Source organism: Chroicocephalus ridibundus, chromosome 4, assembly GCF_963924245.1.
Source record: "Chroicocephalus ridibundus chromosome 4, bChrRid1.1, whole genome shotgun sequence".
NCBI classification, from domain to species: domain Eukaryota; kingdom Metazoa; phylum Chordata; class Aves; order Charadriiformes; family Laridae; genus Chroicocephalus; species Chroicocephalus ridibundus.
The window spans coordinates 75,583,519-75,598,461 of record NC_086287.1 but is presented as its reverse complement, the minus strand read 5'-3'; the positions used below and the strand labels follow the sequence as shown (position 1 = coordinate 75,598,461).

The following is a 14,943-nucleotide window of genomic DNA, read 5'->3' as shown; positions in this document are numbered from 1 at the left end:
AGAGGACATGCAGAAGCAAACTTTTAATTTTAGGCTCTGGCTTTTCTCAGCCTTTTTATTTCCCCAAAGCTTGTAGGGATATTCAAATGTCTCGAAAGGGAAAGCAGAACTGAGAGTGCTAACTCTCACATTTGCCCAGTTTGAAATCAAACACGACATGGTGACATGGATGAGTATTTGCCATGAACATGTTTTCCAGTAACAACACCACCACCACCACCACCCCAACAACACAGAAAAATGAAACACACTTTGGAAGTTTCCTCAAAAGTTTCCTGAAGCCCAGAACTCCAGCTGGGTCTCTCTGATGCTGCGGAAGAAGAAACAAACACACACCACGCTCCTTCCGTATAAATCAGTAAATTAGTAACTGAGAGTTCTGACTCTGCTCCCAGGTTGCACGCTCACAGTAAGACATCTGTGAACCTCAGTGCAGACAAGAAACAGAATTAGAAACCACTTATAAATTAATTCAGAAATGTTACATAATGTAAGAAAAACCTGAAATGGCATTTTAAGGACTGCAGCACCAAAGATTAAAGCCAAAGGACTATTTAAAATTTAACTTGTGGATTGTAACTTTTGAATGGACAAGCATGAGGGCACTATGAATCAAATGAATATAAAAAAATCTGTAATTCTTGGAGTAATTTTATAGAAGTCTGGAACATCTCATTATTACTAATAACTGTCCATGAAGAAAGCTGGAATTTGAAGTTCACTTTATCAACTACAATTGTTACCAAGAATAAAGCTGGTATTAGGCACTGATGCCTATGAATAGCAAAAGAATCTAAAGAAGTTTTCATCAGCTAAATATCCTGTGAGAAAAATTATTTTCCAAAACAATACATCTAATAAAAAAGTTAACCAACTGATAACACAGAAGAATACATTAACTCTAAGAAGATGAAAATGCATTGCAACAGCACTCAAAAGGGGAGGTCTTTCAGTGGAAAAAACAATTTGAAGGACCAAACGACTGATGCAAACACAAAATGTACATCTCTTCTGAATATGTATGACAAATCTTTGCAAGACAATTTAAGGAAACACTGTCAACCTGAACTTCAGCCTGACTAAAAATAGCAGATAAGTATTTTAACTCTAAAAATAGCTATTTTATCTTTTTAATAGGTAACTTTCCTGGTTAAATAAATGCACAGCATATTACTCAGGGATAAAAGAACAAACTGCAAAAGTCAAAATCAGTTGGGAGAATGGAAAAAACTCTCTTCCACTCTCTTTCACTTGTAGCAATCTAAGCTGTTGCTTGTAATAGGATGTAAAAATGATCAAATGGGATTCTATTTTAACATAAAAGGTATCTGCTTACACACTGACGACTGAACAAGATTAGTTTAGTCAGTCAAACTTTTAGAGCATAAATTCATAGAAAAGATAACATTCTTAAATATGAAATCAGAATTATTGCACAAACACAGCACAGACTACACTCATGTAACTGTTTTACTACAATATTAACACCTGTTGTAATTAATAGTAGCAACATCTTGTACTGAAAGCTTATCAAGCACTGAATCTGCAATGGCCTGACTTACTTATTCCTATCTTTTTTCTGTTGTTTTTTAATGTAATTTAAAACTAGTAAACCTTTGCTGGTGGTTGTTCACAGCCTTACCATCTAAGTATAGAGCAGTTCTGCTCATTTCTGTATAGGCTCAGAACTCATTAGTCAAAGACAGCCACAAAATGAGCAATTTGGTAACTATCAAGGTTTAGAAAGCTCAAATCATTTACCTTTCTGGGTTTTTGATCTCTTCTGTTACAAAATTGAGCGTATCCCAACCAGAGTAAGAGAACAAAGCAGAATAGAGTGCGAGGGAAATGTCTCCAATATCAAAAGAGGATCCCTCAAAAGAGTTCTCAAAGTGTGATGAATGTCCTGTATGTGGAAGAGACAATAGTAAATACAGGATAATAAAATACAGCAAGTAATTTTTTTTCAATTTGGCACACAAATACAAAAAACCTCAGAAACCCTAATTCCTTAAAAACTGCTTATTAAGCCCTTTTTGCAAGTCTACTCTGTGCTTCAGCCACGAGAATGAGCACGGCATTTAAACTACTAAAAATCATGTCCCGTGGATGATATTTTTCTGTAATCAAACACCTAGTCTGTCCACAATGGCACAAAAAGTCCAGAACATTACGTTCAGACAAAGCTACAAACAACTGGCAATGACAGCACTCAGGCTAAGGTTTTTTTTTAATAAGATATACATTTATAAAATAATCCGCTCCATCCTTATGTATCCTTTTAAATTTTCTATCATTTAGCCTATGCAGAAAAGAAAGATTACAGTTGATTTTAGATAACTATGACAAAAAAGAACAAATTGCTAAATGAATGTTTACATTTTAGCTATGAAAAATAGAAAACTGAGAACAATTAACAGAACATAAACTATTATTGTTACTTTGGATAAAATTTTCCCACGGTAAAAGAAAAAGCACATGGTTTTTAGCACCAGTATTTATGAGAACTTGTGCCATCTTTTGACTTTAAGCAAGTCAAGACGACCTCATCAATGGCAGTTTTAGGTATTCAGACTATTTTACATACACACACACAAAACCACCAGATACAGAAAGGCAGGCAACTATGTCAAAACGTGCCCTGTGCATTTTGGAACATCCTGAAACGCTTGGACTTCATCAAAATTGGCCAGGGGAAATATTTGAGGCCTCTAAAATATCTTCACTTCTTTCTCTTTTTTATCCTAATCAGACATTGCTATTCTCTTGGCATAAGCAGAGTAACTGCCGAGTTAGAGAAGTGAGACAATGTCAACGCAGCTAGTAGAGAACAAGCTCATGATTTACAAAACAAGGGATGGGCAGATGTGCTAAGGAGTTAACACTCCAGCATGGTGCTCACATACGCATATTCTTGTTCCGTTCACAATAATTACCTTGCTCGGGGACTTTCAACAATAACCAGTTGGAGCAAAGGACACAAATTGCCAGGGAAAGACCTTTACGGCAGGTTTGAAAGCAGGGAAATTTTTTTTAAGCTAACACACCATTAAATTCTCCCCAAAGGAAGGGCTAAGAAAAAAACTAAGTTCAGAATACCTCTAACTTGAAGGCACAATGCCCAACACACACAAATTCAAGAAAATAAATAAATCCGATACCCCAGAAACTTTCTAATTCTTAATAGCTATAACAGAACTCAGGACTTGAGCAAAAATAGAGCTGTTGTTTCACAAATCGACTTACATGCTCTTACAAAACTATTTTTAAGTTCAGCCACTTTCAGACTTGCCCAAAATTCATTTTGTAAAAAAAATATTCAGTTGATCTCATTGTAAAGTAGTATGTTCCTTACAGAAATTTACAGCTTTCTCCACTCCCACTGTATTTTGCAAGCTCTGTATTTTGCTGGTTTCATTTCCTTTATTATTCCATACTGCAGGCTGTAAATTGCACAACGTTGCTGAGCAATCAGTTACCTTCTTCTACCCCGTTCAAAGTCAACTGAGATAGGATAGCTTCTCATGATATAACAACATGATAACATCTAACATTGGTATTATTGGTGCTTTCGAAGTGGTTATATTATGCTTGTACTGAGGCATTTGATAAGACATACAGAAGCATTTCACAGTCTTTAGACCATTTACTCAGTTTAACTGATAAATACAAACCTTTGCTTTAATTTTATAAGCTTACCCTGGAATATTTTAACAAGTCCGGTTATGATGATGACAATAAGTGCAGCGACTTTAGCATAAGTAAATATATCCTGCACCCGTGTTCCCCATTTAACGTAGGCACAATTTATAAATGTTAGAAGACCTGGGCGGGTGGGGGAGACAAAAAGAAAAAACTATTTGAACAATATTCAGTTTAATTCATTTTTCAAAGATTTTAAGTTATAATCTAAATATGGACTTACCTTTTATACTAATACTTAGGTTAAATTAACAAAATACACTGGTACTGAAAACACACTGGTTTAAACAAAAGAGTAGGAAACAGATGTTCTAAAGATTCATAATACACAGTTTCAAAAGATGGAAGGAAAGACCTTCCCATTCTCTGATTATATGCCCATTTTCCTAATGTTACCCCGATCAGCTGCCCTCTGCAACTATCCTGAAGCTAAAGAAACAATGACATGAAATTATTAACTTCAATTTATCAATGTTGTTCTGATAAATTAAACATTATCTATAAGTTCCTTTAGGCAAACGTATTAAAATAGTTTGTGAAAAGTTTTTTCCACTTCTGTGTTAGTCTGAGAATGAGTTCAACATCCATGGAGTATTTGCTCTACTGAATATGGTCACAGGTGATTCAAAACTCTTTTCCAGTTGTATTAAACTGTATTACTAAGTGAGGTTAGAACAGATCTGACCAAATAACAAATGCTTTACAGCTAATGCAACATTAATCTGGATTTTTAAGAACTTGTTGTAAGTAATGAGTACTCTGAATATATTCCTCCCTCTATCCCAAAATAAATCAGTGTCAGACCTATTGCACAAGACTGTAATGGAACTTGAAGTGAGACTTTCAGATTTCACAAACATTTTAGTAACAGCAGCTGCCTAAACTTACTCATATGATCAACTTCCCCAACAAACACTGCTCGAGCAGTGTTGAAATACACCATTCCCATGGCCCTCAACATTTTGCTTTCGCATTTATTACTTTTTCCTCAAGTGGAGAGCCCGACAACTTCTGCCTGAACTCAAATGCTGACTATTGAATAGGGTTCAGTATCTTCAGTATTCTTTATTGAACAAAATACTAATTGTGTGCATATTTTTTCTTATCCAGGTTACCATTACATTATTGATTCCAACCGAGAAGTTTAAATATTTTCCCCAAGTCTTTTTTTTTCTCTAGCTAGTAAAAAAGTGATTATATTCTACTGTACTTTTTTCTCTACAAAAAATTTTCTTGTACTATGTATTTTATATATGCATATAAATAAAAACTAAACTTGATTGTTTAAGGAGTAAGGTAGTAGCAAATCAAAATTAAATTAAAAAATGAGATCACTTATTTCCCTTCCCATAATCCAAGAATAATGTGATACTATTAAGATAATAATGTACTTAGCACAGTTACCAAATAGGAAAGTAATAATTGCAAAAAGATAACAAAAGAAAGGTAATGCTCTCAAAAGCATGGCACTAGTATACTAGACAGTTCGGCCAAGTGGAATAGCTGAACGAGATTCCACTGAGCTTGGCAAGATGAAGGGAAAAAAACAGTTGTATCAAATTTCAAAAGTCAGGACTGCTGCAGCTCCCAAAGAGCCCTCAGGAAAAAAAACAACTCTGCTTGGTCTCATCTCTGCTCTTCAGTATTAGTGATTCATATTATCCATGGAGTATTTGCTCATAGGATTTATTTCGGCCATTATTTTTTTAAGCAACTTTCATTGGGAGCAATTATTATTAACTCATTTTAGTGAGTTAGGGCTTGGTCTCTACTTCAGATCAGATTCTACTGTCTCTGGTATCAAGAATCTGAACAAGCCACATCCCCTCTCTCTTTCTTTTACCAAAATTATTCTCTCCTGTTTTCTTCAACCTAATTATCATTTAGGTAATTAAATTTCCTAAGAACTGTCGAGTTCTGCACCACCCCCATTTCCAAAATGAGTGACAAAGTAATGCTGTATAACACTAAGACTGATCTCACACTAGATCTAGTATTGTTATTACTAGTTCAGACAAACCAACCCACCCATTCTCACAAACAATCCCTACCTAACCAATGTTCAGACTTCCACTCCCAGCAAATTCATTAACAAAGTATTAATCGTATCCAGAGATAAGGATTTGACACACAGGCCGGGCAGAAGTGTAGGCTTTAACAGGAAGAGCTAAATGAAATTGTAGAGCAGGGGTGAGAGTCTCAGCACTGACACATGGAGCAGGGCAGAACAAGCATTCAAACCATAAAGTGGACTGTTCAAGTAAGTTGTTCCACCTACATGAGAGTGATCTTGCTGTCAAATATCTCCAGTAAAGAAAAAGGTGCTAAATCCCCTCTCTTAGCAGCAAGTGTAGAGGACATCGAACTGTTTTTTCTACATCTACTATATAATAACTTTAATTGAATCACTCTGTCTAAATTTCTTGCTTTTTGATAAACTACTTTTTATAAACTCCCCTCAGATGCGAGATACCTTAAATAGAAGTGCAGATTCCCCTGCGCTCCTGAATCTGTGCCCTTGGGACAGTGTCTGTTTAAGGAATGTGAACATGACATTACAGGTCCTTCATTTCTTTCCTGAAGTTGTCACAACAAAATGTGGATGCATATTTGGAAGGGAGGAGGGAGACAGAGGGAACATAACTGAACAAGCTGACAGATTTTTTGGAAGAAGTTTGTTATTATTCTTCCCACTACCTGGACACAGACTGGCATGTTAGTGCTTTCCCAACAGTAACAAATTAACTTACAGAAATGGAAGGGGAAGCTCTAATGTTCACAGCTAGTTATAGCAGTCAAATATTTGAAACACACACCACTGCGCTCTCTCTCTCTCTCTTTGCCCTCTCCTAGTCCTACACAGACAACTGTAGTAAGGAACATCAGAGCTATTTCAACAGGCTCCCTGTTGCCTCAAAAAGGAATCAGGTAGGAACAGCACATCTCCTCCCCGTAGCATATTGTTGGCAGTAAAAAAGTTCAAGTTCTGTATTAGCTTTATAATAAGAGCATCAGGTCAATAGGGATAGCAGACTCCACAGCACACCGCAAAAATGATCAGTACGTGATGATGGACGGCCATACAGACTTTCTGAAAGACATTTTTCATTGTTGACTGGACATGTAAAATACGTATATAAACACTTTTAATAAGAAATACCTAAAATTAAGACATACAGAGTACAATCATACATTTTCATTCTCTTGATACAGCAGAACAGTCCTGATTTGTAGCACATGGACAGTTTTTCCTCTATATTGACTAACAGAGCTGGCTATCTGATCACAAACATTTCAAGGTTTTATGTGCACAGAAAATTTCTGCTTATCAAAACAGCTTTACAACCGGTACTGGTGTACTGATGTTACAGTTAATCATGAGCATGAAGAATAACCTTGAATGAATGATCTTTTGAAACCCTACCAGAGCACTTACTTAAACACGTCTACATTGAGAAGCTATTGTAAAATAAATTACAGCAGAATTCTATTCAGCAGAATTCAGCTATTCTGCAACAACTCTTAGACCACTCCAAGAGTATCCTGAGGTTTGATCTAATATACTTCTCTGAGGGGAAAAAAATTCTTCCCCCCATTTTTGACATGTGAGGAAACTTGGAAGAGTTAAATACCTCGTTCTGCTTCTGAATGAGAAAATGGTTAATTCACTGACCGAATACCTGCAAGTTATTCACGTGCTGGAAATTGTTCTTTTCCCCACTGTAACTCAAACCATTGCAGATTCAGTATGCAACAATCCTGGGACTTGGTAGGATTTCTTTTAATAAAACTTAACCCTGGACAAAAAAATAACATCGTAAATTTCAAGTACTTACATTCACAAGCAGCTGCTATGAGACGGCAGGCCAAATATGGAGGATCACAGGAAGGGAAGAAAGGTTGAACTACGTAGTTAGCAAAGGTGATGGCAATAATCGCCTGACTAGTTGGCTCTACAATTAGGAGTGAGGTCCACAAACGAATAAAAGCAATGAAGCTCCCAAAAGACTCCAAGATATATGCGTAGCTGGCTCCTGACTTTGTAATAGTGGTTCCAAGTTCAGCATAGCACAGAGCTCCAAAGACTGAAAAAACCCCTCCAATTGCCCAAATTATTAGCGACAATCCATAAGATTTGCTGTAGATGAGAACTCCTTTGGGAGATACAAAGATACCTGAACCGATCATGTTGCCTACTATAAGGCTTATGCCATTTATCAAAGATATTTCTTTCTTCAGTTGCAATGTATTTTGGTTTCCATCCTGCATTTCAGAGCTGTCACTTGGATCTGTCCTGTCTGATTTATTGACGGGGCTGTATTCTGCCAGTGAACTATGCGACTTCGTACAATCTGTCCTTTCTCCCATTGTGGAAAGACTGTGAATTCTCCACGACTCCAAATCACAATCTAAAACAAAATACAGACAGCTGAAATCACTATAAATTTTTTATCCCAGGAATTTCTTGACAAATCTTCTTTCCACCTTTTTACCCTATGATTTACAAACGTAAATTGAGAAATTCCCTTTTGTTGTGTCACACATTTTCTTACACAAAGGTAAATTCATGATAGTTAAACAGAAAAAACAACACACAGAGCAAGAGACAAATTCCAATATAACTTAAGCTGAGAAAGGAACTTCTGCCTTTAGAAAAAAAAAACAAACAACAAACACAAACAAAACCATAGGAAGGACAGAATTAAGGGATTCCAAAGTTGAAAAGGAAGAAAGAACAGATAGAAGCAAAGTGAGGTGATATAGAAAAGCAAGCACTGTGCAACCAAGCTGAAGTTCTAAGCATGAACATAGATTTATTGCAGTACTGTAAAAATTAATCAGATTATTGCATTGACACATGTAAGTTATGAGTGATCTAGTTAACAGGGTTGCACATATTATTGATGTGTGGGCTCTTGCTAAAAGCAATATGAAGAGATACTTACTCCAGAATTCCCTTGATCCAACTCTTGACTTTTAACTGATATTACGGTTCAGTCCCTCCCGCCTCCCCAAAACTGTTCTCAGTTCCCACTTCCTCATTTCTTGGAGTTATCTAAGAGTGCAGGCTGTACATGAAAAAACCCACAGTAGTTTCAATCCAAATTCCTCCATTAACAACTGTATTTAACAGTACCTAAGAACACAGAAATTAAATAAACTTGTTCCTCTGCTTCAGCATGGACCATTTGGAAAAGAGCCACCTTCTTCTCAAGTCTCCAGGAAATTCTCCCATGCCTTGCAAAAGCAAATTACTGCTAATAACATTTATTAGCACAAGAATATACTGATAATTAGCAGTAATTCCGAATAAGGCTCATTTTATAGAAGTTCAAGAAAGAAATAATCTATTCAAGGAACAGTCTTGTATGGAAACCACTTAAATTGCAAATGTACCTTTGATTACTAGGTTATCAGCAGCATTAAAGAATAGGCCCTACTTAACTGCCAGAATGCACTCCATTCATATGCTCTGCCCCTCATTAAACCCCCAGTGTACACTTCAGCTATTTACCACAGAACAGAAAAATTAAAAAGCATGGGTCAATTAGAATAAAGCAGCTGATGTAGGGGGGGGGGGGGGAAGTTTCTGCACTTTTTTTGGGTAACGCTAATTTTACAAAATGTTTTGTTATTCCAACAATAAGCTTGTCAACTAACAGAACAAAAACCCTGAGTATGGGGATTTTGAAAGGTCAGTATGCAATCACCCAAACTACATATATATCTATGTGTCCAGCAACATAGGAACATACAAGGTTTTGCTCATGCAGTTAGAGGCACACCTTTCTCGTGGGGAAACTTAATAATCATACTCTTCCTTTGTTATAAAGCCAACATCTGTATACTACAGTACAGAAAATTTGACTTGACATCCCTGAACTAGAACAGTTTTAAAAATGTGAAAATAATATTCTTTTCAATCAATAAAAACGTAATTTCTAGTGAAATGGAGTACAAATCATTTACTGAAACACATTACATGATTCATCTACAACTCATGAATCTTGTAGCTTTTTCCACATTAAAACAGAGGCTGTGTTCTTTTAACTAATGCAAAAAGAGATCCTCAATCTGTTCAGTCAGACGCCTTCTGATTTATTTTCCCCTCAATATTTCAAAGAAACACTTTAAAGATGGTTAATTACTAAATACATAGTTTATCACTTACACATGAGTCAACATCTTATCTAGTGTCATACATATACAACACAAGCCATCAAACTTCACATTTTTAATTAGACTAAAAATTTTCAACCTTCAAGAAACTAAACTATGCTGTTTCAGAACTTAAATGCTTTAATGTTATAATAAGGCATCTCCAGCAAAATTAAACTAATAAGGAGAGAGGGATCCACATGTTTTCTACAGATAAGCGTGCCCAAAACTGCAAAGAAAAACAAAATCAAATTCATCTCACCAGTTGCTACCAGTTCTCCTTGTCATCTGCTCTTCCATCTATCTTGTGCCAAATTAATTTGCAACCACATGCTGGCTGATTTTCTGCTACTAGTGTAGTGGAGCTAAGTCTTCAAAAACCCATGTGGCCTATGAGCTTGTAAGATTATTGGTTTGCTTTACAAGAGAAAGTTTAGTTATTACTGTGTTAATGAATATAAATTATTATAATAATTAACTGCAAATGTGATGCAATCATCAGAAAGCATAAATGTGTAAAACAGCAGGACAAATAATCAAAGCAGATGTCTTCATGACTAATTTGACCATAAGAAGTGGATTTAAAGAACACTTGTGACCCATAAAAATAACATTCAGCTTCAAATTGAGTCTTTTCATTTCTATTTTTACTCGGACAGGACACTAGTTGCAAATGTATTTCAGAAGGCAAACCACTCTGAACAAATGTCAGTGGAAAAAATAAGACTACTACAGCTATTGTTATGACATCCATGAGATCCAGCTGCCAGTTTGAAAACATGCCATGTTCATGCCTAGCACTTCCAGCTAAAGGATAAAGCTGAGTAATATGGTAATAATTGACTCATGGATGTAAACCATCATTTTAGTGATACTAACACAGCTTTATGATTTCTTACTCCACATATCCTAATCATCATTCCCATTTCTTCCTGGAACACCTTTCAAAGTACGACTTGTGCAGAAGCATAAACATTACTTTGAGTACTCAGGCATTTTGATGATTTGATCAAATCAAATCTGACGTGTTCACACAAAGGCAGTTTTGCACTAAATCACCGTGATTTACCTCATGGTCTGAAGTTCAGAAGTACATTTAATTACTTGTAACTACAGGCCCTGTCACTGCTCAAATGCTTCCACCTCAATTAGCAGCAAGTGACTGTAGTTCTATACAATTTTCTTACTGATGACCTTGACTGTTTCTTGCCCTACTCTACTCTACCCAAGCAAGAACAACCACAGTATCTCTCAACCTAGCTTGTTTTATCCCCCAATATCTTTCTTCCTCTCTGAGTCTGCTTTTGTTATTTGTAAATTCAGGTACCTGCTAACAACTAGGATTTGCATGAAGGCGTGTGCAACAGCTCACTCAAGATTTGGTGTTTTCATTCTCTTCTCTGACCTTGTTTGGTTTACATCCTCAAAGCCTTAAAGGCAGGAATTGCTTATTTGCCTGAGTCACGTGTCTTACTTCACCATCTCTATGACAGGAAAAAAAATATTGGCAGATTTTTTCCTACGAGCACTTCACTTAATCTTAACTGGAACTGAACTCAGCAGCTTTGACCAACTGGAAAAAAAAAAAAACTACAAAGGAAGAGGGCAAGCAAAGACTAGAGAAAACTGAATCTATGTCAAGGTTAGCAATACAGAGAAAAAAACCCACATATATTAAAATTCATGATTCTGTCACAAGACCATTACCTCGGTGGAAACAGAAGACAGGCTTGGAAGAGAAGAACCAGACAGGAATAGTATATATTTTCTAACATACAACAATCGTGTAACACTGTTAGAACGATCTCTAATGCTGCCAAAGCCTTGCCACAAGACTGCTATGGCTAATGCAGGCTTATGCCTCCACACAAGGTAACACGTGGATTTCCTCATCGCTCACCCTTGTGCAATACAAAGTCTTAAACTCTTTTTTTTTTTTTGCTGATTGTTGCAGCTGTGAGGAATCTTTTTGCTGACGTGCATTAAGATTTTTTTACTGAAATGACACTGCCATTGATATAGAAAGCTTTGATACAAAACCAGGACAGAGTGACCTGAAACAAGGATTACTTCATTGTCTCACTAAAAATATATATTCTGATAAAGCCTATCACACTTTGGCCATGTACCAAAGGAGCTAATGAAGGTTAACGTGCAGTTAGCAAAGTAGTAACACTGCATTACGGGGTGGCATTTCTTTAAGAGAAGGGAAGGAGGAACCATCCGCCAAGATCCCCTCTCTCCCACCGAGCAGCACAGCAGCTGACCTGTCAATTGTTCAACTTGAGGTGAACCTGCAAGTGGGTTAATGACCGATGTGAAACACCAAACTGCTAAAAGCTTACTGTGTTTTGCTATACTCTTATACAATACCAGCTCATTAGCAAAGATTTCTAGTGTTCTTGCCTTTGTCTTCTGGAGTCATCTTGACTGCATAAAACAGCTCTTGCTGTAACATAGCTTTACATATATACTTCACATACTATTCACATATACCAGCTGTAAAACTCCTATTTCTGAACACAATGACTCTTACCCGAAGGGCAAGATTGCCCTACACAGGCAAACAGCACGAAAGTCTTCAGGGAGTTAAGCACCAACAGAGCAAAGGTTTTAAGTCCCTGAAATGCCTATTCCTTGCAATGTATATATCTAGGCACCTCACAGTCTGAACTTTTAAGTGGGAAAGGCTTAGAGTTTGTCCAGTATGCATTTTTCTTGTTTCTGGTGAGAGAAGAATCACTTCCCTGCCATACATACAGTTAGCAGACAGGAAGCCCTTGCAACAAAAGCAATTCCCAATGTAAAGATCTAATCTGTTGAACCAAATCTTTTTGTGCTCGCATATGTAAACACACCATCTTTAGCACTATAAAAAACAACATAAACCTTTAAGCAAACAGAATTGGTTGCAACATCCATTTTTTAAAAAGGGACAAGGTGTGCTTATCATGTAAAAAGGCATGAAAGAGAAGTCACTGTGTCAATTATTCCCTTGATAGTGTATCACAGCCGCACAAGAGATGTTCAGCAAATACACATACTATCCACATGTTTGGACAAATCCTGAGTAAGACTATGAACATTAAATGAGGGAAAGACCTATAATCAGCTCACAAACAGACATTCAGTTACAAGGTCTCAGAAACTTTTCAAAATTTTCTGAAGTACCAATCCTAGACAAATCCACCTCAGTAATATTAACCTAGATTTTAAAAGAAGTTACTTTAAAATTAGGGAACTGTGCTAGGTACAAGTGGACATACCACTGTAGCTTTCACACTTCTAATTTATTTTTATATTTCCGAGGTAAAAAATAGAAGCAAGCTCACAACAACAAACTTTGCGGCAGACAGTCTTGATTTAGACAGAAGGGAGGTTGGTTTAGACAGAAGGGAGTGAACGAAGCAGGTGCAATGAGAGGAACATCTCGTGAAATGTATACAGTAAGACCCAGATAAAGACAGAAGGGACAATAATACAATTTGTTAAAATAATTTCTCTTATTTTTTATGCTGGGGCACAGAAGTGGAAACCTCTCAAAAACGGGGGAAAGTAATGCCAGAAGGCACCCGCTTACCTACAAATCTGTACCCATGTCTACTCTTTCGCTGTAACTCAGTCACACCCAAACAGATTGCACTTAAAAAAACACATAAACAATCAAAATCACCACCAAAAGCCAGTAAGCAAAGTCATGCTCACTTGAGGGTATTACTAAACCCACTTCGGTTCCCTCCGACAGCTAGTTAACAGAGCAGTTACAATTACGCGCATCCGCCGCCAAAAATCATGCTCCTATAACCCGACCTGAGTACCAACCCTCATACCTGCCGGCTGCCAAACTAAACAAAACACGTGGCTCCAAGAAAACCACCCTCAAAAGTCGGGATGGGCGCGACATGATGGGCTTGTCGCCGGCGGGAACAGCGTGAGGAGACGGGCGGCCCTCCGGGTCGCGCCGCAGGAAGAGAGGAGGATCTGGGGTCATTTCGCTCCCTCGGTGGCCGCTCCTCCCTCCCCAAGCGGTGGTTAGCCTGTTTTTCTTATAAAATAAGCGAGATTCAGGCATGTTTCACGCCTCCGGGACAGCCCCGGGAGGAAGGCGGCGTTCGCCTTAGCCCTGAGGCGCCAGGCAGCCGCTTCCTTCCTGGGGCTGTCAGGGTTGAGGTACCCGCAGGTGCCGCCGCTGAGGCACCCTTTAAAAAAATTAAAATACACGGCGTTTGTCATGCTGCCACTCTGCACACCTGCAGCCGGCCCAGCCCCGGATGCTGAAGGGGAAAGACGCGGAGAAGCGCCGGAAACCTCCGCGCACGGCGCAAGCTGAGCCGCCGGGCAGCCCCTGCGCCTAGCTGGGTTACGCGCCTTCCCCGAGGGCTGGGAGGAAGACAGTACCTCAGCCGCCGTGCCAGGGTTCCGCGCCAGACCTTTCCCCACCGGTTAGTAGCAGCGCGACCGCCTGGGTTACCTCCGCTCCCGCCGGCCGCGCCGTTGCCCGTCCCGGGGATGCTCGCTCGTTGCCGCACGACACGTGATGGCGGCCGCTCTGCCCCGCCCCACGGCCCCGGCCCCGGGCCCGCCGCCGCAGCTGTCGTCGCTTACCCCTCCTCTCCCCAGCAGCAAACCGCCGCTGCCTCTTGCCTTGTCTGCCTCAGGGAGAGGCCGCGGGGCCCGGCCTCCCGCCCGCTTTACCTCAGCCGCACCCAGCCGGCTGAGGAGGGCGGCGAGCTCGGAATGGGCGACCTTCCCCCTACTCCCTCCCACCCCCCACCCCCCGCTTTCTCCTCAGGCGGGCCGGGAACCATCCTTCCCCTTTCCCTCAGGCACAAGATGGAGAAGAGGCTTAGCGTTGACGGTACGAAAACGGCGCGTTTTTCCTCAGCCCAGGCTCGCCTGAGGAGCCGTGGGCCCGCGGCCTGGCCCTGCAGCCACCGCAGGTGGAGGTTGGCTCTGCCCTTGCCCTGAGGGGGGGTGAGGGCCTCGGGGACACGGAGCGCCCGTCAGATCCCCAGGAGGTGAAATGGCCCAAAGTTACACGCACGTGAGTTTGCTCTATAATAAGGGTCGAAGCCCTTAAAC

At 39.2% G+C, this 14,943-nt stretch overlaps 1 protein-coding gene across 3 annotated transcripts in view; it reads right to left on the bottom strand.

Annotated features, from left to right (window-relative positions):
- SLC7A6 (solute carrier family 7 member 6) overlaps positions 1-14,472 on the bottom strand; it is a 30,221-nt gene extending 15,749 nt beyond the window's left edge. Inside the window, exons 1-5 of one of the 3 annotated variants that reach the window (XM_063334276.1) lie at positions 14,260-14,375; positions 13,692-13,906; positions 7,539-8,111; positions 3,700-3,825; positions 1,762-1,906 (exon numbers count right to left, since the gene is read on the bottom strand). In XM_063334276.1, coding sequence (XP_063190346.1) covers positions 1,762-1,906; positions 3,700-3,825; positions 7,539-8,070 — 803 coding nt within the window. In that variant the 5' untranslated portion in view covers positions 8,071-8,111; positions 13,692-13,906; positions 14,260-14,375. Of the gene's footprint in view, positions 1-1,761; positions 1,907-3,699; positions 3,826-7,538; positions 8,112-13,691; positions 13,907-14,259 lie in introns of all 3 variants that reach the window. The other 2 variants (XM_063334275.1, XM_063334274.1) reach the window with 2 other exon arrangements.
- Between the last annotated feature and the right edge of the window lie 471 nt (positions 14,473-14,943).